General features: G+C 41.3%; 1 protein-coding gene across 1 annotated transcript in view; it reads right to left on the bottom strand.

The window, feature by feature from the left end:
- The window catches only part of UVSSA (UV stimulated scaffold protein A), a 263756-nt gene that overhangs the window by 69335 nt on the left and 171769 nt on the right, over window positions 1-22652 (bottom strand). Inside the window, exons 11-12 of the mRNA XM_053704239.1 lie at window positions 16111-16294; window positions 6472-6583 (exon numbers count right to left, since the gene is read on the bottom strand). Coding sequence (XP_053560214.1) covers window positions 6472-6583; window positions 16111-16294 — 296 coding nt within the window. The remainder of the gene's footprint in view (window positions 1-6471; window positions 6584-16110; window positions 16295-22652) is intronic.

Genomic DNA, 22652 nt, shown 5'->3' on the forward strand with positions numbered 1-22652 from the left:
TAGAGCATTCAGTGTTCTCAAAGAGAGGCTCGGATCAGATAAGAGAGTGATCCCCGATTAAGGTGCACCGTGTAAAGCGGTTACCACACAGTAATAACAAGGCGTCACAGTTTAGGCACCCAGCGAATGGAGCAATTGTTTAAACACAAGGAAGAAATGCCAGCATCCAGTACAGCTGAAATGAGCGTTTGACTAAAATGATGGAGCAATTTAAGAGCTTTTGAGAAAAATCAATAATGTGCTAGGGAAGGGGATGATTTTTTTTTTAGCATGATGGGGCCCTACAGCTCTTCATATATTGTTACCGAATTTAGTGGCAGGGAAAAGAAAATGACACAGTTTGGGAAGGTAGGTAGAATCAATATTGTAGTTAGCAAAGAGATGCTATTTCACATCTGACTGGCCAGGGTCTGCCTCCTCATATTGTCCCCATAACTGTTTGTTAACAATTCACAAAAAGCTGAAAGAGCACATAGTCCTCAGTGCAGACATAAAAATAGGCACTTAATGTGCTTCAGCGTATGAGCGATTGGAAAGGAAACACACAGCAGATTAGCAGCTTAGGAACCACAGGGGTCAGCTCCCATCGAGTTTCACAGTATACACAGAAATATATGTTTTAATGGTTTCATCCTTGGCTGTCAAAACTAAACACACACATTAAGAGGCCTTTTTTCCTCAATATTTTTTAACTAAGAAAGTTAAATTTATTATAAAATGTTTTATTTGTTTGAAAACCTGATGTCCCAGCGATTACAAAAACTGCATTATTATTTTGATAGTCTTGTTTTAAATGTGCACATTTTATAATGATTTTAAGTACTTGAATGTAATGCTGTGTTTTTAGCAATTGATTTAGGGCTAGATTACAAGCGGAGCACTAATTTATTGCGTGCCAGCCATTACAAGTGGCTGGTTATTTATTCACTGTATCCCTTTAGTCATGGGTGCTGCCATGTTTAAATCTAGCTTTCACTGAATTCCGGTTCTGATGTGTTTGCACATGTGCAGCAACTCTCCTTCAGATACCTGCAGTGTAACCTATGTTCCAAAATGGTGGCACCCATAATTAGAGGGAGGTGCAGGAAATGTATTAAGTGCTTAATGCATAACGATTGTTTGAATCCTACTGGGATTGTTGGTGTTAAAGTTGCTACAAAAGTATTATTAGAATTCTATACAATTTTCAAGGGCCTTATCTTTCTCCAGTGGTAGGAGGCAGTTTTATCTGTTCTCATTCTTCTAGAGGTATGTCCGTATATACCAATAGAGTTGTCTATCGCTCCTCTCTCTCACTATATATATATATATATATATAATATATAATTTATATATTCAACCTCATCTCATTTGGAAATCAGTTTTGCCTAGCTTTCAGAAGTGATTTGTCACAAAGTTTTTTTTAATGCAATCTGATGCTTAAAAAACATGTAATAGGTAACGTGTACTGACACTACCCCATTCTGTTAATCTTTTCCAATCCTAATGTGCTCACTTACCAAACACTTCACCCACTCTCAGTTTACCCTGCCTTATATCAGACATATTTACCTTCTGTGTCCATTCCCTCTCCTTTAGATTGTAAGCTTGAGAGCCTCTCTATCTGTAGGCCACTTTGTATTTAAGTGATCTACTACTGATTGTGCTTAAGGGCAGGGCATTCCTCTCCTTTTTGTATAACTCAATTATTGCTGCTACAACTGTAATTTACCCCTAACTGTTTGTTTGTGTATTTAATGCATCCCTGTATTGTTTTATTACTTGTATATCGCTGCGTAATTTGCTGGCACTTTATAAATACCTGATCAAAAAACAAGAAAATAATAATAATAATAATAAAGTAATAGGGCTACTTTTTCGTTGTTTTCACCCCACCCCTTTCTTACAATTCATGTAAAGCTTTAAAATCTATGTTTAATGAATTATCACTGTTTAAACAGGTTATTTGGTAATAATAATGGGTAGGTGCATTACTTAATTATCCTTTGTATACATAATGCATTTAGTATGTGCAACATTCCATTCTCAACATTTAAAATGCATAATTTAATTGGAAAATATTCTTAGACAAAAATAGTAAACCCTCTACATACAATGAAAAATCCCAACACACTAAAAGTAAGTAGTAATTTAAATTGGATTATGTACCTACAAATCTGATTACTACTGTAAATAACACTTTTTCTGCAGTCTAAGGCCTAGATTTAGAGTTCGGCGGTAGCCGTCAAAACCAGCGTTAGAGGCTCCTAACGCTGGTTTTGGCCGCCCGCTGGTATTTGGAGTCAGTGATTAAAGGGTCTAACGCTCACTTTTCAGCCGCGACTTTTCCATACCGCAGATCCCCCTACGCCATTTGCGTAGCCTATCTTTTCAATGGGATCTTTCTAACGCTGGTATTTAGAGTCGTTTCTGCAGTGAGCGTTAGAGCTCTAACGACAAGATTCCAGCCGCCTGAAAATAGCAGGAGTTAAGAGCTTTCTGGCTAACGCCGGTTTATAAAGCTCTTAACTACTGTACCCTAAAGTACACTAACACCCATAAACTACCTATGTACCCCTAAACCGAGGTCCCCCCACATCGCCGCCACTCGATTAAAATTTTTAACCCCTAATCTGCCGACCGCCACCTACGTTATACTTATGTACCCCTAATCTGCTGCCCCTAACACCGCCGACCCCTGTATTATATCTATTAACCCCTAACTTGCCCCCCACAACGTCGCCGCAAGCTACTTAAAATAATTAACCCCTAATCTTCCGACCGCAAATCGCCGCCACCTACGTTATCCCTATGTACCCCTAATCTTCTGCCCCTAACATCGCCGACCCCTATGTTATATTTATTAACCCCTAATCTGCCCCCCACAACGTCGCCGACACCTACCTACACTTATTAACCCCTAATCTGCCGAGCGGACCTGAGCGCTACTATAATAAAGTTATTAACCCCTAATCCGCCTCACTAACCCTATCATAAATAGTATTAACCCCTAATCTGCCCTCCCTAACATCGCCGACACCTACCTTCAATTATTAACCCCTAATCTGCCGACCGGAGCTCACCGCTATTCTAATAAATGTATTAACCCCTAAAGCTAAGTCTAACCCTAACACTAACACCCCCCTAAGTTAAATATAATTTTTATCTAACGAAATAAATTAACTCTTATTAAATAAATAATTCCTATTTAAAGCTAAATACTTACCTGTAAAATACATCCTAATATAGCTACAATATAAATATTATAGCTATTTTAGGATTAATATTTATTTTACAGGCAACTTTGTAATTATTTTAACCAGGTACAATAGCTATTAAATAGTTAAGAACTATTTAATAGTTACCTAGTTAAAATAATAACAAATTTACCTGTAAAATAAATCCTAACCTAAGATATAATTAAACCTAACACTACCCTATCAATAAAATAATTAAATAAACTACCTACAATTACCTACAATTAACCTAACACTACACTATCAATAAATTAATTAAACACAATTGCTACAAATAAATACAATTAAATAAACTATCTAAAGTACAAAAAATAAAAAAGAACTAAGTTACAGAAAATAATAAAATATTTACAAACATAAGAAAAATATTACAACAATTTTAAACTAATTACACCTACTCTAAGCCCCCTAATAAAATAACAAAGCCCCCCAAAATAAAAAATTCCCTACCCTATTCTAAAATACAAATATTACAAGCTCTTTTACCTTACCAGCCCTGAACAGGGCCCTTTGCGGGGCATGCCCCAAGAATTTCAGCTCGTTTGCCTGTAAAAAAAAAACATACAATACCCCCCCCCCCAACATTACAACCCACCACCCACATACCCCTAATCTAACCCAAACCCCCCTTAAATAAACCTAACACTAAGCCCCTGAAGATCTTCCTACCTTGTCTTCACCATACCAGGTTCACCGATCCGTCCTGGCTCCAAGATCTTCATCCAACCCAAGCGGGGGTTGGCGATCCATAATCCGGTGCTCCAAAGTCTTCCTCCTATCCGGCAAGAAGAGGACATCCGGACCGGCAAACATCTTCTCCAAGCGGCATCTTCTATCTTCTTCCATCCGATGACGACCGGCTCCATCTTGAAGACCTCCAGCGCGGATCCATCCTCTTCTTCCGACGACTAGACGACGAATGACGGTTCCTTTAAGGGACGTCATCCAAGATGGCGTCCCTCGAATTCCGATTGGCTGATAGGATTCTATCAGCCAATCGGAATTAAGGTAGGAATTTTCTGATTGGCTGATGGAATCAGCCAATCAGAATATAGTTCAATCCGATTGGCTGATCCAATCAGCCAATCAGATTGAGCTCGCATTCTATTGGCTGATCGGAACAGCCAATAGAATGCGAGCTCAATCTGATTGGCTGATTGGATCAGCCAATCGGATTGAACTATATTCTGATTGGCTGATTCCATCAGCCAATCAGAAAATTCCTACCTTAATTCCGATTGGCTGATAGAATCCTATCAGCCAATCGGAATTCGAGGGACGCCATCTTGGATGACGTCCCTTAAAGGAACCGTCATTCGTCGTCTAGTCGTCGGAAGAAGAGGATGGATCCGCGCTGGAGGTCTTCAAGATGGAGCCGGTCGTCATCGGATGGAAGAAGATAGAAGATGCCGCTTGGAGAAGATGTTTGCCGGTCCGGATGTCCTCTTCTTGCCGGATAGGAGGAAGACTTTGGAGCACCGGATTATGGATCGCCAACCCCCGCTTGGGTTGGATGAAGATCTTGGAGCCAGGACGGATCGGTGAACCTGGTATGGTGAAGACAAGGTAGGAAGATCTTCAGGGGATTAGTGTTAGGTTTATTTAAGGGGGGTTTGGGTTAGATTAGGGGTATGTGGGTGGTGGGTTGTAATGTTGGGGGGGGGGTATTGTATGTTTTTTTTTACAGGCAAAAGAGCTGAAATTCTTGGGGCATGCCCCGCAAAGGGCCCTGTTCAGGGCTGGTAAGGTAAAAGAGCTTGTAATATTTGTATTTTAGAATAGGGTAGGGAATTTTTTATTTTGGGGGGCTTTGTTATTTTATTAGGGGGCTTAGAGTAGGTGTAATTAGTTTAAAATTGTTGTAATATTTTTCTTATGTTTGTAAATATTTTATTATTTTCTGTAACTTAGTTCTTTTTTATTTTTTGTACTTTAGATAGTTTATTTAATTGTATTTATTTGTAGCAATTGTGTTTAATTAATTTATTGATAGTGTAGTGTTAGGTTAATTGTAGGTAATTGTAGGTAGTTTATTTAATTATTTTATTGATAGGGTAGTGTTAGGTTTAATTATATCTTAGGTTAGGATTTATTTTACAGGTAAATTTGTTATTATTTTAACTAGGTAACTATTAAATAGTTCTTAACTATTTAATAGCTATTGTACCTGGTTAAAATAATTACAAAGTTGCCTGTAAAATAAATATTAATCCTAAAATAGCTATAATATAATTATAATTTATATTGTAGCTATATTAGGATTTATTTTACAGGTAAGTATTTAGCTTTAAATAGGAATCATTTATTTAATAAGAGTTAATTTATTTCGTTAGATAAAAATTATATTTAACTTAGGGGGGTGTTAGTGTTAGGGTTAGACTTAGCTTTAGGGGTTAATACATTTATTAGAATAGCGGTGAGCTCCGGTCGGCAGATTAGGGGTTAATAATTGAAGGTAGGTGTCGGCGATGTTAGGGAGGGCAGATTAGGGGTTAATACTATTTATGATAGGGTTAGTGAGGCGGATTAGGGGTTAATAACTTTATTATAGTAGCGCTCAGGTCCGCTCGGCAGATTAGGGGTTAATAAGTGTAGGCAGGTGTCGGCGACGTTGTGGGGGGCAGATTAGGGGTTAATAAATATAACATAGGGGTCGGCGATGTTAGGGCAGCAGATTAGGGGTACATAGGGATAACGTAGGTGGCGGCGGTTTACGGAGCGGCAGATTAGGGGTTAAAAGTGTAATGCAGGGGTCAGCGATATCGGGGGCGGCAGATTAGGGGTTAATAAGTGTAAGGTTAGGGGTGTTTAGACTCGGGGTACATGTTAGAGTGTTAGGTGCAGACGTAGGAAGTGTTTCCCCATAGGAAACAATGGGGCTGCGTTAAGAGCTGAACGCTGCTTTTTTGCAGGTGTTAGGTTTTTTTTCAGCTCAAACTGCCCCATTGTTTCCTATGGGAGAATCGTGCACGAGCACGTTTTTGATGCCGGCCGCGTCCGTAAGCAACTCTGGTATCGAGAGTTGCATTTGCAGTAAATATGCTCTACGCTCCTTTTTTGGAGCCTAACGCAGCATTTGTTTGAACTCTCGATACCAGAGTTAAATTTATGGTGCGGCCAGAAAAAAACCCGCGGAGCGTTAACAGCCCTTTTACCGCCGAACTCCAAATCTAGGCCCAAGTTTGCAAGATGTTAATCACAAAATAACATTAAGTAGGTTTAATCAAAAACAAACCTTGTTCCTCTGCTTGTTTTTCAAACTTTTGCTTGGCCTCCCTAGCTTGGTCTTCAGGATTAATAGGGACTCCAAGTTCATCCCGTGGAATAATTTTCCCATGGAAAGGACACTAGTTTAGAGAATCAACAAGATAACATACAATATTTGTGTTTTAAATGTCAATTTAATACGATTTATTATTTTATAGGGAAAAATAACTGCAAATTCAAAACTATAAAGTTATAAACCATCTAATTCTGGCTTTAATTTATTTGTTGTTTTTTTTTAGTTGCTAATATTAATCGTACTGTAAATGCTAACTAGTCTCCTCATCATTATTACTAATATGTTACAATTTGTAGCCATAAAAAAGGTAAAATTAATTGAAAGTCAGGTGTCTACAGTAAAAGCAAAAAGTAACCAATATTTAAAGTGATAGTAAACTGTCCCCTTTGTCCAAACATATCTGGGATGTTAGGGATATTTTAGATGAAGTTTAATTAATCAGTTGTAATGAAAATGCACTATAACTTGTTTTTTTAATGTAGCACTGAAAGTTAAATTCCCCACGCTCCAGCTGGCCACTTCAAAAACATAATTCCTTTCCTTCCTGGCAGGGAGAGTCCACAACTTCATTCCTCACTGTTGGGAAATACAACACCTGGCCACCAGAAGGAGGCACCCCAGCCAAAGGCTTAAATATCCCTCCCACTTCCCCTATCCCCCAGTCATTCTGCCGAGGGAACAAGGAAAAGTAGGAGAAACATAAGGGTATAAAGGTGCCAGAAAAAATAATATAAAAAAGGGAGCCGCCCATCAGAACATAAATTACGGGCAAGGTCGTGGACTCTGACTGCCAGCAAGGAAAGAAATTTACCTGGTAAGCATAAATTATGTTTTCCTTTCATAAGGCAGGGGGAGTCCATCTCTCTCTGCCTTATCTGGATTCTGCTTTGAATCATTCCTTACTGTTGGGAAAACTATACCCAAGCTCCAGAGGACACTGTATGAATAACGGGAGGGAAACAGAAAAAAAAGAGGCAGACCCTATTCTGAGGGCACCACAGCCTGCAAAACTTTTCTCCCGAAAGCAGCTTCACATCAAACTTGTAAAATTTAGAAAAAGTGTGTAAGGAGGATCAGGTAGCCGCCTTACAAATCTGATCCATTGAGGCTTTGTTCTTAAAAGCCCAAGAAGAAGCCACTGCTCTAATGGAATGAGCCGTTATTCTATCAGGAGGCTGTCGTCCCGCTGTCTTATAAGCTAAGCGGATGACACTCCTCAACCAGAAAGATAAGGAAGTTGTAGTAGCCTTCTGCCCCTTACGCTTCCCCGTATAGATGACAAACAAAGAGGAAGATTGTCTAAATTCCTTGGTTGCCTGAAGATAAAACTTCAAGGCACGAACCACATCTAGATTGTGAAGCAAATGTTCCTACGCTGAAAAAGGATTAGGACACAAGGAAGGAACAACAATTTCTTGATTAATGTTACGATTCAACACCACTTTAGAAAGGAATCCTGGTTTAGTGTGTAAAACAGCCTTATCAGCATGAAAAACCAGATAAGGGGGGTCACATTGCAAAGCAGAAATCTCAGAAATAGCCAACAAAAAAAGAACCTTCCAAGATAACAATTTATGTCAACAGTATGCATAGGCTCGAACGGAGCCTGCTGCAAAAAACTAAGAACAAGATTGAGGCTCCAAGGTGGAGCCCCAGATCTAAACACAGGTCTGATCCTAGCCAGAGACTTAACAAAGGACTGCACACCCGGAAGCTCAGCCAATCTTCTATGCAGTAACACTGACAGGGCCGATATCTGTCCCTTCAGGGAAATAGCAGATAAACCCTTCTCCAGTCCATCCTGAAGAAAAGCTAAAATTCTGGCAACCTTAACCTTATGCCAGGAAAAGCCACCCTCTTCACACCAGTACAAGTAAGTCCTATCCTTTATGGTAGATACAACAATTAACTGAGTTACGAGCTTGAACCAGAGTGTCGATAACATTCTCAGAAAACCCTCTCTTGGCTAAGACTAAGTGTTTAATCTCCACGCAGTCAGCTTCAGAGAATCTAGATTTTGATGAACGAAGGGACCCTGTATCAGCAGATCTCTGCGAAAAGGTAACCTCCACTTAGGAGATAAAGACATTCCCACCAGATTTGCTAACCTCGTCCTTCACGGCCACGATGCAGCATTTAGAATCACTGATGCTCGCTTCTGCTTGATGCAAGCCACCACACGAGGGAGAAGCGGTAATGGAGGAAAAAGATATACGAGTCTGAACCTCCATGGTACTGATAGGGCATCTATCAGTTCCGCCTGAAGATCCCTCGACCTCGACCCGTACCTGGGTAGCTTGGTATTGAGGCGGGATGCCATGAGATCTATCTCCGGCATCCCCCACTCACTGCATATCTCTGCTAACACCTCGGGGTGGCGAGACCATTCCCTGGGTGAAAGGATTACCTGCTGAGGAAGTCCGCTGAAAGCATACATCTGTGAGACTCCGCCCACTCTAGTATCTGAGATACTTCTCTCATCGCCAAGGAACTTCTCGTTCCTCCCTGATGGTTGATGTAGACAACTGAGGTTATATTGTCTGATTAGAATCTGAAAACTGGGACGGACCCAGAAGGGGCCAAGCCTTCAGGAAGATTGCCTGGAGTTCCAAAATATTGATTGGAAGGGAGGACTCCTCCTGAGTCCACAGACCTTGTGCCTTCTTGGCACCCCAAACAGCTCCCTAGCCGGAAAGGCTTGCTTCCGTAGTCACAATCTACCAGGACAGTCTCAAGAAGCACGTGCCTTGGGACAGATGATCTGGACAGAGCCACCAGGAGAGCAAGTCTCTCAACAGGTTGTCCAATACCATTTGTTGAGACAGATCTGAATGGTCGCCGTTCCATTGTCTCAGCATGCATAGTTGTAAGGGTCTGAGATGGAATCTGGCAAAAAGAATGATGTCCATAAAGGACACCATGAGTCTGATAACCTCCATACACTGAGCCATTGAGGGTCTCGAGGAGGCCTGGAGGGCAAGACATGCAGACGTTAGCTTGCAACGTCTCTGATCTGTGAGGAACATTCTCATGGATATGGAGTCTATTATTGTTCCCAGGAAATTCACACCTGTACTTGGAGTAAGAGTACTCTTTTCCAAGTTTATCTTCCATCCATGTCATCGAAGAAGATTGAGAAGGGACTCAGAATGTTTTTCCGCTACATGAAAAGATGATGCCTGTACCAAAATATTGTCCAGGTAAGGTGCTACTGCAATACCTCATGTTCCGGCAATGGCTAGAAGAGCTACCAGAACCTTTAAAAATGTTCTTGCCAGAATGATATTCCCAACAGTAATTACTTAAGCTGTGGACTCACCATCCATGGACTCAATATGCTTGGAGAAGTAGCTAGGCCAAACGGAAGAGCTATGAACTGGAAGTGCTGTCCAGAAAAGCAAACCTCAGGAACTAAAAATGTTCCCTTTATATCGGGACGTGAAGGTATGCATCCTTTAGGTCGATTGTGGTCATAAACTGTCCTTCCTGAACCAGAGGAGGATTGACCGAACTGTCTCCATCTTGAAAGAGGGAACACTCAAACTTGTTTAGGCACTTTAGGTCCAGAATTGGAAGAAAAGTTCCCTCCTTCTTTGGAACCACGAAAACGTTTGAATAAAACCCAAAAACGCTTTCTGCGGTAGGTACCGGGACAATTACTCCTAGAGAGGAGAGATCCCGTACGCAACCTAAGAAGGCAGCCCTCTTTTCTGGTCTTATAGACAGACTGGAGAGTAGGAATCTGCCCCTGGACGGATGAGACTTGAATCCTATCCTGTATCCTTGAGATACAACCTCCAGGACCTGTATATCTTGGAACCAAGCGTCTGAAAAAAGAGACAGTATGCCCCCTACTCAATCCGATTCCCGAGGAGGGACCGCCCCTTCATGCCGATGTGTTCTCAGTGGGCATCTTAGTCTGTTTGGACTATTCCAAGTACCCTTGGGCTTCTCGGACTTGGATGATGATTGCTGTTATTATTTGTCTGAACGAAAGGAACGAAAATTAGACAATTGCTGTCCCTTAGGCCTATTTTTCTTGTCCTGCAGTAGGAAGGCACCCTCCCCTTCGGTAACCGTAGAAATAATGGAGTCCAGCCCTGGACCGAAATTAATCTTCCCCTTGAAAGGAAGAGAAAGGAGTCTGGATTTAGAAGTTATTTCCGCAGACCAAGACTTCAACCAGAGAGCCTGGCGGGCTAGGACCGCAAAGCCAGAAGCCTTTGCTTTTATGCAAATAATCTGCATATTTGCGTCGCAGATGAAGGAATTAGCAATTCTTTTTGCCTTAATTCTCTCCTCAAGGGGAGTCTCCACCTCAATGAGCTCCAACAGAGTGTCGCACCAGTAGGTAGCTGCTCCAGCAACCACGGCTACAGCTGCCACCGGTTGAAAAAAAAAACTCTTTATGCTGAAACATCTTCCTCAGAAAGGTTTCCATAGGCTCTCTGAAAAAGGAACTATCCTCCAGGGGTATAGTAGTACGCTTAGACAGCGTAGAAATAGCGCCATCCACCTTAGGAATGGAGCCCCATAAGAATAATTGAGAGTAGACGAGGGGGAAAAAGAAGTTCCTATTCTTTCCCATTCGTTACCAGTAATGTTCGCCATCTTAACTAGCACAGGAAAAGTCAAAGGGATCTTCCTGTCTTCATAAACCCTGTCTAATATAGAGGTCTTAGGTTCCCTTTAAGGAGAGTAGCCTCTGGAATCTCTAGCGTAGACAGAACCTCCTTTAATAAAAAAATGCAGATGCTCAATTTTAAATCTAAAGGAGGGTTCCTCCACTAAAGGAGGTTTAGAAACTGAAGACTCTGAAGCTACAGAGGTTAACTCATCCTCGGATAGCTGGGACATAATAGCTAAATCCGACAAATATTTAGAAGACTAAGTCAGGAGAACTATGCTTAAACTTTCTCTTGCGTTTGTTAGATCGAGGTAAGGCACTCAGGGCCGCAGACACCGCCGATTTTAACTAAGCGGTAAAGTCTGCAGGAAAAAAGCCCCCTCCAGATGGAGGATTAGTTGTGCTGCTGGGAACTGCATGTGGAACTGGTAGGGTAGAAAGGGTAGTAATCTCTCGGGATCCAGATTCCAGAGTGGTAGACGGCTCAGAGGGGCTAATAGCGCCCTCTTAATATCTGACTAGATGTTTATGAATAAATGTGTTTGTTGCATCTAGCTTTCTAGTGCCCTCCTTTTTTCATCTGTTTCTTTTCCATTGTATCCACTTTGAGGGAGGTGGTTTGGGAGTGGCCGAGTTGTAACATTTGGACTCAGCGCTGTTCTTATTTGTTTATTCCAATAGCGCTATGAATATTAGCAGGCTTGTCTCCCTTCTTAGACTTTAGAACAGTGCTTAGGCAAATGGAACAAAATTGAGCAGGCGGGCAAACCACGGCCTCCTCACAATATAAACAGGAATTATTAATCAGTACAGAAGGAGCAGAACAGTCTAATGAAATATCAGAGTCCTCCATAGCTAAGAAATATTCATAGAAGGACAGACAAAAGTAAACAATGTATTAAAAAAAACAGCACCTTTATAATCCCAATAGCTGGGGCACTCACCACCTCCTAGAGCCAGACAGCTAACAGAGAAAACACTCTCCTAGGAGCGATGTTCACAGCAAGATAGCAGGAAAAACGAAAAGATTGCACCCAGTTATGTAGTGCGTAGGATAGGACTTCCCCTGCTATGAAAAAGACGCCAAGCTATTATGAGCTGCGCAACATATCAAAACGAAAGTGAAACCTGTTTGTTCCAAGCCAAAAGCACAGTCTATGAGCCCAAAAAACTCTCACATAAAAGCAGTTATAAATAACCCCTTGCTGTTCAAATAATCTCCCTGAAGGAGATATTAACCCTTGATCCTATCAAGGCATAAAGGAGCCACCCTGTGACCCTGTATAGCAATGTATATATAAAACTATCTTACCTCCAAGATCCATGCTGTGGAACAGGCACAGCCTCTCAAGTGTGAGGACTTTAATGTGTAACAGCAAGCAGTGAAACTCGTCAACACTGATTGCCCGGAAGCTGTTAGTCGGCAGTCTGGATGGGTACGCAGAAAAACTTTCCCTGCATCTCCAGACTCTAACTTTCATCAATACTCTCACTTTGACATGATTACTTAAAACTTCAGTCCTTTCTTTGAAGGGAACCTACCCATTACAGGACTATCCAAATCTTCTGACACTTCTCTGCCACCTCCTATTGTGACGAAAGGCAAAGAAAGACTGAGGGATAGGGGAAGTGGGAGCTGTCAGCCGTATAGAGTCAGTACAGGATTAGGCCCAACTGCTAGAGTGATTATAGACACACACCCTAGCACACTGAGGAAAACCCAGGATGTGACCCATTTAGGAAAAAAAACAGTTAGTATACAGGAAAAGAAAACTGTGTACTCACAAATGATGCAGGACCACAGGAACAGGTTACTTGATGAGAAGTTTGGGGAGAACAATGTACTGAAGCTTTAAAGCAGGCAGTGGGTAATCCGAAAGAGTAGTCGGGCAAATCAGAGGTCAGTATCACTTTAACGCAAGCAGAGAATATTCCGTTAGAGTGGTCAGGCAAAGCAGTGGTCAAAGTCCCTTTAAACAGATTAGTGGATTCAGCAACAGAGTGGTCAGGCAAAGCCAGGGTCAATGTCTCTTCAAGCCGGTTTAAGGATTCGGCAACAGAGTGGTCAGGCAAGGCAATGGTCAAAGTCCCTTTAAGCAGGTTTAAGGATTCGGCAACAGAGTGGTCAGGCAAGGCAACGGTCATTGTCCCTTTAAGCAGGTTTAAGGATTCGGCAACAGAATGGTCAGGCAAGGCAGTGCTCAAAGTCCCTTTAAATAGTTTAGCGGATTCAGCCACAGAGTGGTTAGGCAAGGCAATGGTCAAAGTCCCTTTATGCGGGTTAAAGAGCAAACACTCACGGACCAAATATGAGCCAGGAAGCAGGAAACGCTATCCGACAAACGGGTACCAGAGAGAAGTCCCCCCAGAGAATTAAAGGGCCGTGACGTCATGGGGGCGAGACAAAGAAAGGCCGCGTCACGTTACTAGGCAATGTGACGTGGCGAAAAAAGAAGAGAGAGAGCAGATCCAGGAGCCGCAGCGACATGGCAGTGAACGGATCATGGCAGGAGGGATATTTAAGCCTTTGGCTGGGGTGTCTTTGCCTCCTCCTGGTGGCCAGGTGTTGTATTTCCCAACAGTAAGGAATTAAGTCATGGACTCGCCCTGCCTTATGGAAGGAAAGTAATATTTTTGTTGAGTTAATGGATTGAACTCTTCTCCAATCAGTGCTCTAGTCATACGGCACTTTTCTTGTAGCTAGAGCGTGGATTTGAGAATATAATCCGTTAGCACAACACAAATATACTTTTGAAGTGGGCGACCGGAGCGCAGGGAATTTAATTGTTTCATTAGAAAGTAAGTTATAGCGTATCTTCATTACAGCTAATGATTTAAACTCCATCTAAAATATTGGTAACATTTCGGATCTGTTTAGACAAAGGGGAAAGTTTACTATCACTTTAACTCAAAAACCTCTGGTTTAGGGCAGACCCATAATATACTAAAGGGACATATAAGTGAAAAATAACGTGAGATAATGTAATTAGAATTTTATAACTGAGCTATTGCTTGAATATAACTATTTATTTAACCCCATCAAATTGGGTTAAATGCATTTTTAACATCAGCTCCAGGGCATCAATGCATTACTTGCGAGAGCTAGCTGAAAACATCGGTCAGCCAATGATGAGAGATGTGTGTGTGCGTAGCCACCAATCACCAGTAGTGCATCGCTGCTCTAAACCTATTTAGGTATGCTTTTCAACCCAGTATACCAAGAGAATAAAGTACATTTGATAAGTGAAGTAAATTGATTAGTCTCTTACAAGGATACTAAAGTCTAAATGGAACTTTCATGATTCAGATAGAGCATGCCGTTTTAAGCGACTTTACAATTTTCTTCCATTATCAAATTGTGCACAGTCTTTTTATATGTGCACTCTCTGAGGCACCAGCTACTAATGAGTATGTGCAAGAGTTCATAGTGTATATGTATATGAGTCTGTGATTGGCTGATGACTGTCACATGATACAGAGGATCTGCAAATTAAAGTAATTTTTTTAAATTTGTCAGAACAAATCTACTCTAAAATTCAGGATAAGTGCTATTGCATTGTTTATTTGATTTTACAGTTGTTGGTTATGCACTTCTACAATTCTCCGTTAAAACTGCATGCTTAATATGAACCATGAAAGGTAAATTTAGACTTTCATTTTAGAAATTCTCTGTCAGGAAGTCTAAACAGAAATATGACACAGTTACAGGAAGAAGTCCCCAAGAGCCAAAAACACTGCTCTACCATTACCATAAATGCTTAAAGGGACATGAAACCCAACATTTTCTTTCATTATTTAGGTATAATATATAATTTTACAACTTCCCATTTTACTTTTATTATCAATTTGTTTAATTCTCTTGGTATCATTTGTTGAAGACGCAGCAATGAACTACTGGTTTCTAACTGAACAAATGGGTGAGCCAATAACATTTGGTATATATATATATATATATATATATATATATATATATATATATATATATATATATATATGCAGCCACCAATCAGCAGCTAGAACCTAGGTTCTTTGCTGCTCCTGAGATTACCTAGATAAACCTTTGAGCAAAGGATAACAAGAGAAGGAAGCAAATTTAAAAATAGAAGTAATTTGGAAAGTTGTTTTAAATTGTATGCTTTGTCTAAATCACAAATGTCTTATTAACACTTTACTGTCCCTTTTTCAATTTTGAACTGTTGTGTGTTTACACACTTGTTCAATACCTGAAGATCTTATATAAATCGTATAAATCCCCTTTCCTGAGAGCCAGAAATAAACTGGAGTAAAAGCAAGTTTTGATTTGCTGATGCATAATAAAAGAGACATAATCATACATTGTAGATGTGATGGGAAAAAAACGTTGGTGAAGCAAACTTGAATTCTAGAAGATATCCTCTCATATCTTAAACTGAGAATGCCAAGGCTATAAGTAATAGGTACAGGTGTGCTCTTATTGAATTCTGGCCAGTCCAAATATCCACTGAGAATACTCCAGGGATCAACATCTCAAGAGTCTGTGGTTGTCTATGTCGGGGTCACATACAAGGTTACAGGTGGGATGCCTGCCAATGGTCAGAGGATGGCTGGATACTAGATACTGAGAGTGATCAACCGTTCTTTCTTCGTCTATGAAAAAGATCAAATTCCTCTGCTGGAGCAGAGATTTAGCCTATCCTACTACAAACAGAATTAAAACTAACTCAAGAAGCAAGGAGGTGGATATATAGGGAGGTACCCACCACCTTAGACATCTGGGTGACAGTTAGATCTACTTTTGTAGCCAGAGGAAAGTACCCACTGTGTATGATATAGTCCTACAAGAGTGTGGGAGAAAAATATATACATAGCAATCCCCCCGGTACTATTTAACTACATTAACGTGTTGTTGTTGTTTTGTTTTTTTTGGGGGGGGGGGTTTAAATATGGAAAAGTATTTATCAATTGCTAAATATTCCCATACGAACCTTAATTCTGTCTTGTCTCTCGCACAAGCTACCATTGGGCAGAGGAACACGGCACCTATGTTTCACTGGTTCAAACTTTCCAGGAAATGATATATATCGTGTTTTCATCATGGCTTCTACTTCTTTATTCTCAACTTCCTCTTCTAGCTCATTTGGTGCCCAGAACCGATGTTGAGAACTGACCCTATAAAAAGATGGGGGGGCAAACATATAATGGCTATTAACTCTTTAAAGCAAAGCTTCATAAAATAAATATCTTCGGATTTCTGTATTTGTGATATGCATGGATGAGAAACCACATGGACCGGAGAGCACAGGTAGTGATTTTATTTAGTTGGCACTGGTTACTGCAAGCTACATCATTGTAGTGTCCTGTTGCTTTGGATTTATATTATTCTAGTTCTGATGCTTGCAATCATGAAACGAACCAACGCTATATAAAAAGCTAAATTAAAGATTTCACCTAGCCTACACAAATAATGTATTTATCCAACTATTGGAAAAGCCTTAGGCATTAACACAAATCCAATCCAACAGTGATTTTAGCAATTTATTTTGCTGTCTAGCAATTCTCCATTTACTTCTTTTTGTGTGATTTACAATAACCAGGGTATTATTAGGATTTAACTAATTTTCTACAACAAACCTAAAAATGCAGCCTTTTTTTCTACCTGCCATTGCTAAGAATTGATAAGCGTAGCTGGGCATGAATGCGTGTATTACTTCTTGACTGCCCTAACTTGACAGAAGTTTAGCTACAAATTCATCTTGGCCAGAAACCAATTAAACTACACAACTGTGTGGTCAATACTGCTCTTGCTGAGATAACCTTACTGTGTAGGAGATGAGGTATTAGAAAAGAACACAAAACCGTTAAGCCGTTGGTCAATATATGTTCTTAAACCTGTCAGCTGTAGGGAAAAGTTGAAGTGTGAAGGGAATAACACTCTATACAGATAGATCCTGAGACAGTCTTGTCCTACAAAGTGCGCCAACACTATCTACAGTCGCTTTTACAGGGAACACATGGGTAACAGTTCAACTCCAAATAATAAATGTGTTAACACAAGGCAATTGTATCAGTACCCTTTAAATGACAATGCTTATTCTTAAATCCCTATTTCTGCAAACAGGTGTAAATTGAAATTAATGGGAAAGTAAATACCTTGAGATTTTGCTATAAACTGTTTAGTTATGTGCTTTGAAACACCTTTGCAATATATTTTCAAGTTTTATTTTGCCCCCTTTTCATGTAATGGTGATCTGAAAATTGTGCATTTTTTAATTATTTAAAGGGCCATGATACCCAAATGTTGAAACACTTGAAAGTGATGCAGCATAGCTGTAAAAAGCTGACTAGAAAATATCCCCTGAACATCTCTATGTAAAAAAGATATTTTACCTGAAAATGCCCTAAGTATTCACACCCCATTGTAAAGGACTTTAAGCAGTAAATCAGTATGTCATTACCGGGATAGGCAAGGGAGTGAGCCTCATGCACACTCATGTTATTTCCCTATTCAGTTTAAGGAAGTTTACTATGAAATCTCATGAGATCACAGTAAAAGAGTTCATGACCTCAGCACTGCTGATGCTGATTGGCTGATGCTCATTTCTTAATTATTATTTTTTACCTGCAGCTGGGCAGAAGCTGAGAATAACTTTTTACACAGCACTTACTCTGGTGAGCTGAGGAGATTGTGAGGTAAAAACATAATTTATGCTTACCTGATAAATTTATTTCTCTTGTAGTGTATCCAGCCCACGGATCATCCATTACTTGTGGGATATTCTCCTTCCCAACAGGAAGTTGCAAGAGGATCACCCACAGAAGAGCTGCTATATAGCTCCTCCCCTCACTGCCATATCCAGTCATTCGACCGAAACAAGACGAGAAAGGAGAAACCATAGGGTGCAGTGGTGACTGTAGTTTAATTAAAATTTAGACCTGCCTTAAAAGGACAGGGCGGGCCGTGGACTGGATACACTACAAGAGAAATAAATTTATCAGGTAAGCATAAATTATGTTTTCTCTTGTTAAGTGTATCCAGTCCACGGATCATCCATTACTTGTGGGATACCAATACCAAAGCTAAAGTACACGGATGATGGGAGGGACAAGGCAGGAACTTAAACGGAAGGAACCACTGCCTGTAGAACCTTTCTCCCAAAAACAGCCTCCAAAGAAGCAAAAGTGTCAAATTTGTAAAATTTTGAAAAGGTGTGAAGCGAAGACCAAGTCGCAGCCTTGCAAATCTGTTCAACAGAGGCCTCATTTTTAAAGGCCCAGGTAGAAGCCACAGCTCTAGTAGAATGAGCTGTAACCCTTTCAGGGGGCTGCTGTCCAGCAGTCTCATAGGCTAAGCGTATTATGCTCCGAAGCCAAAAGGAGAGAGAGGTTGCCGAAGCTTTTTGACCTCTCCTCTGTCCAGAGTAAACGACAAACAGGGCAGATGTTTGACGAAAATCTTTAGTAGCCTGTAAGTAAAACTTCAAGGCACGGACTATGTCCAGATTATGCAAAAGACAATCCTTCTTTGAAGAAGGATTAGGACACAATGTTGGAACAACAATCTCTTGATTGATATTCCTGTTAGAAACCACCTTAGGCAAAAACCCAGGTTTGGTACGCAGAACTACCTTGTCTGAATGAAAAATCAGATAAGGAGAATCACAATGTAAGGCAGATAACGCAGAGACTCTTCGAGACGAGGAAATAGCCATCAAAAACAGAACTTTCCAAGATAAAACTTTAATATCAATGGAATGAAGGGGTTCAAACGGAACTCCCTGAAGAACTTTAAGAACCAAGTTTAAGCTCCACGGGGGAGCAACAGTTTTAAACACAGGCTTAATCCTAACCAAAGCCTGACAAAATGCCTGGACGTCTGGAACTTCAGCCAGACGCTTGTGCAAAAGAATAGACAGAGCAGAGATCTGTCCTTTTAAAGAACTAGCTGATAAGCCTTTGTCCAAACCCTCTTGGAGAAAGGACAATATCCTAGGAATCCTAACCTTACTCCATGAGTAACTCTTGGATTCACACCAATAAAGATATTTACACCATATCTTATGGTAGATTTTCCTGGTGACAGGCTTCCGAGCCTGTATTAAGGTATCAATGACTGACTCGGAGAAGCCATGCCTTGATAGAATAAAGCGTTCAATCTCCATGCAGTCTCAGAGAAATTAGATTTGGATGATTGAAAGGACCTTGTATTAGAAGGTCCTGCCTCAGAGGCAGAGTCCATGGTGGAAGAGATGACATGTCCACTAGGTCTGCATACCAGGTCCTGCGTGGCCACGCAGGCGCTATCAGAATCACTGATGCTCTCTCCTGTTTGATTTTGGCAATCAGTCGAGGGAGCAGAGGAAACGGTGGAAACACATAGGCCAGGTTGAAGAACCAAGGAGCTGCTACAGCATCTATCAGCGTTGCTCCCGGGTCCCTGGACCTGGATCCGTAACAAGGAAGCTTGGCGTTCTGGCGAGACGCCATGAGATCCAGTTCTGGTTTGCCCCAACGATGGACCAGTTGAGCAAACACCTCCGGATAGAGTTCCCACTCCCCCGGATGAAAAGTCTGACGACTTAGAAAATCCGCCTCCCAGTTCTCTACGCCTGGGATGTGGATCGCTGACAGGTGGCAAGAGTGAGACTCTGCCCAGCGAATTATCTTTGAGACGTCTAACATCGCTAGGGAACTCCTGGTTCCCCCTTGATGGTTGATGTAAGCCACAGTCGTGATGTTGTCTGACTGAAATCTGATGAACCTCAGTGTTGCTAACTGAGGTCAAGCTAGAAGAGCATTGAATATTGCTCTTAACTCCAGAATATTTATTGGGAGGAGTTTCTCCTCCTGAGTCCACGATCCCTGAGCCTTCAGGGAGTTCCAGACTGCGCCCCAACCTAGAAGGCTGGCATCTGTTGTTACAATCGTCCAATCTGGCCTGCGAAAAGTCATATCCTTGGACAGATGGACCCGAGAAAGCCACCAGAGAAGAGAATCTCTGGTCTCTTGATCCAGATTTAGTAGAGGGGACAAATCTGAGTAATCCCCATTCCACTGACTTAGCATGCATAATTGATGCGGTCTGAGATGCAGGCGCGCAAATGGCACTATGTCCATTGCCGCTACCATTAAGCCGATTACTTCCATGCACTGAGCCACTGACGGGCGTGGAATGGAATGAAGGACACGGCAAGCATTTAGAAGTTTTGATAACCTGGACTCCGTCAGGTAAATTTTCATCTCTACAGAATCTATAAGAGTCCCTAGGAAGGAGACTCTTGTGAGTGGTGATAGAGAACTCTTTTCCACGTTCACTTTCTACCCATGCGACCTCAGAAATGCCAGAACTATCTCTGTATGAGACTTGGCAATTTGAAAGCTTGACGCCTGTATCAGGATGTCATCTAGATACGGAGCCACCGCTATGCCTCGCGGTCTTAGAACCGCCAGAAGTGAGCCCAGAACCTATGTAAAAATTCTCGGGGCAGTGGCCAACCGGAAGGGAAGAGCTACAAATTGGTAATGCCTGTCTAGAAAGGCAAACCTTAGGAACCGATGATGATCTTTGTGAATCGGTATGTGAAGGTAGGCATCCTTTAAGTCCACTGTGGTCATGTACTGACCCTCTTGGATCATGGGTAGGATGGTCCGAATAGTTTCCATTTTGAATGATGGAACTCTGAGGAATTTGTTTAAGATCTTTAGATCCAAGATTGGTCTGAAGGTTCCCTCTTTCTTGGGAACCACAAACAGATTTGAATAAAATCCCTGTCCTTGTTCCGTTCGCGGAACTGGATGGATCACTCCCATTACTAGGAGGTCTTGCACACAGCTTAGGAATGCCTCTTTCTTTATCTGGTTTGCTGATAACCTTGAAAGATGAAATCTCCCTTGTGGAGAAGCTTTGAAGTCCAGAAGATATCCCTGAGATATGATCTCCAACGCCCAGGGATCCTGAACATCTCTTGCCCACGCCTGGGCGAAGAGAGAAAGTCTGCCCCCCACTAGATCCGTTTCCGGATGGGGGGCGTTCCTTCATGCGGTCTTGGGGGCAGCAGCAGGCTTTCTGGCCTGCTTGCCCTTGTTCCAGGACTGGTTAGGTTTCCAGGCCTGTCTGGAATGAGTAACAGTTCCCTCTTGTTTTGAAGCGGAGGAAGTTGATGCTGCTCCTGCCTTGAAATTTCGAAAGGCACGAAAATTAGACTGTTTGGCCTTTGATTTGGCCCTGTCCTGAGGAAGGGTATAACCCTTGCCTCCAGTAATTGTCAAAGAAATTAGGCAGACACTCAGGAATCAATTTGAATCAAAGTTTCTTTACTGTAGGCAGCAGCACATACAGAGCAACGTTTCGGGGTTAGTTACCCCCTCCTCAGGCTCAATACAAACAAATGCCAAATGTACATCTTATATAGCCAAATAGACCCACCCCCAATTAACAATTGTCAATTATGACATCATCAAAAGAAAAAATACAAAGAAAATACACACCTTTTTTATAACATTCAATTAATAACACTAAACAACCAATCTCATATAATCTGATATTAAAGCAAGAAGAAACACCACTTCTCCTGCCTCACTCTCTGTTAATATCTTAAACATATACCATACCCATTTCATATATTTGAGATATTTATTGTTATGTTATTAATATTACTTTTTTGTTTTTTGTTTTTTTATTTTTTTATTTCTTTATTACTGTTACTTATTATCCTTTCTCTAACCTAAAGAGTATTAAAACAGACCTGCCAAATGATATTCTCTATTAAGCCCCCTAGGATGTAATGTGCTAAGTCCAGTAATGTCAGCAATAATTTCCTTCAAGCCAGGCCCGAATAAGGTCTGCCCCTTGAAAGGAATGTTGAGTAATTTAGACTTTGAAGTCACGACAGCTGACCAGGATTTAAGCCATAGCGCCCTACGCGCCTAGATGGCGAATCCGGAATTCTTAGCCGTTAGTTTAGTCAAATGAACAATGGCATCAGAAACAAATGAGTTAGCTAGCTTAAGCGTTCTAAGCTTGTCAATAATTTCATTCAATGGAGCTGTCTGGATGGCCTCTTCCAGGGCCTCAAACCAGAATGCCGCCGCAGCAGTGACAGGCGCAATGCATGCAAGGGGCTGTAAAATAAAACCTTGTTGAATAAACATTTTCTTAAGGTAACCCTCCAATTTTTTATCCATTGGATCTGAAAAAGCACAACTGTCCTCAACCGGGATAGTGGTACGCTTTGCTAAAGTAGAAACTGCTCCCTCCACCTTAGGGACCGTCTGCCATAAGTCCCGTGTAGTGGCGTCTATTGGAAACATTTTTCTAAATATAGGTGGTGGGGAAAAGGGCACACCGGGTCTATCCCACTCCTTGCTAATAATTTCTGTAAGCCTTTTAGGTATCAGAAAAACGTCAGTACACACCGGCACCGCATAGTATCTATCCAGCCTACACAATTTCTCTGGAATTGCAACTGTGTTACAGTCATTCAGAGCAGCTAATACCTCCCCAAGCAATACACGGAGGTTCTCAAGCTTA

The sequence above is a fragment of the Bombina bombina genome, chromosome 2 (genome assembly GCF_027579735.1).
Source record: "Bombina bombina isolate aBomBom1 chromosome 2, aBomBom1.pri, whole genome shotgun sequence".
NCBI classification, from domain to species: Eukaryota; Metazoa; Chordata; class Amphibia; order Anura; family Bombinatoridae; genus Bombina; species Bombina bombina.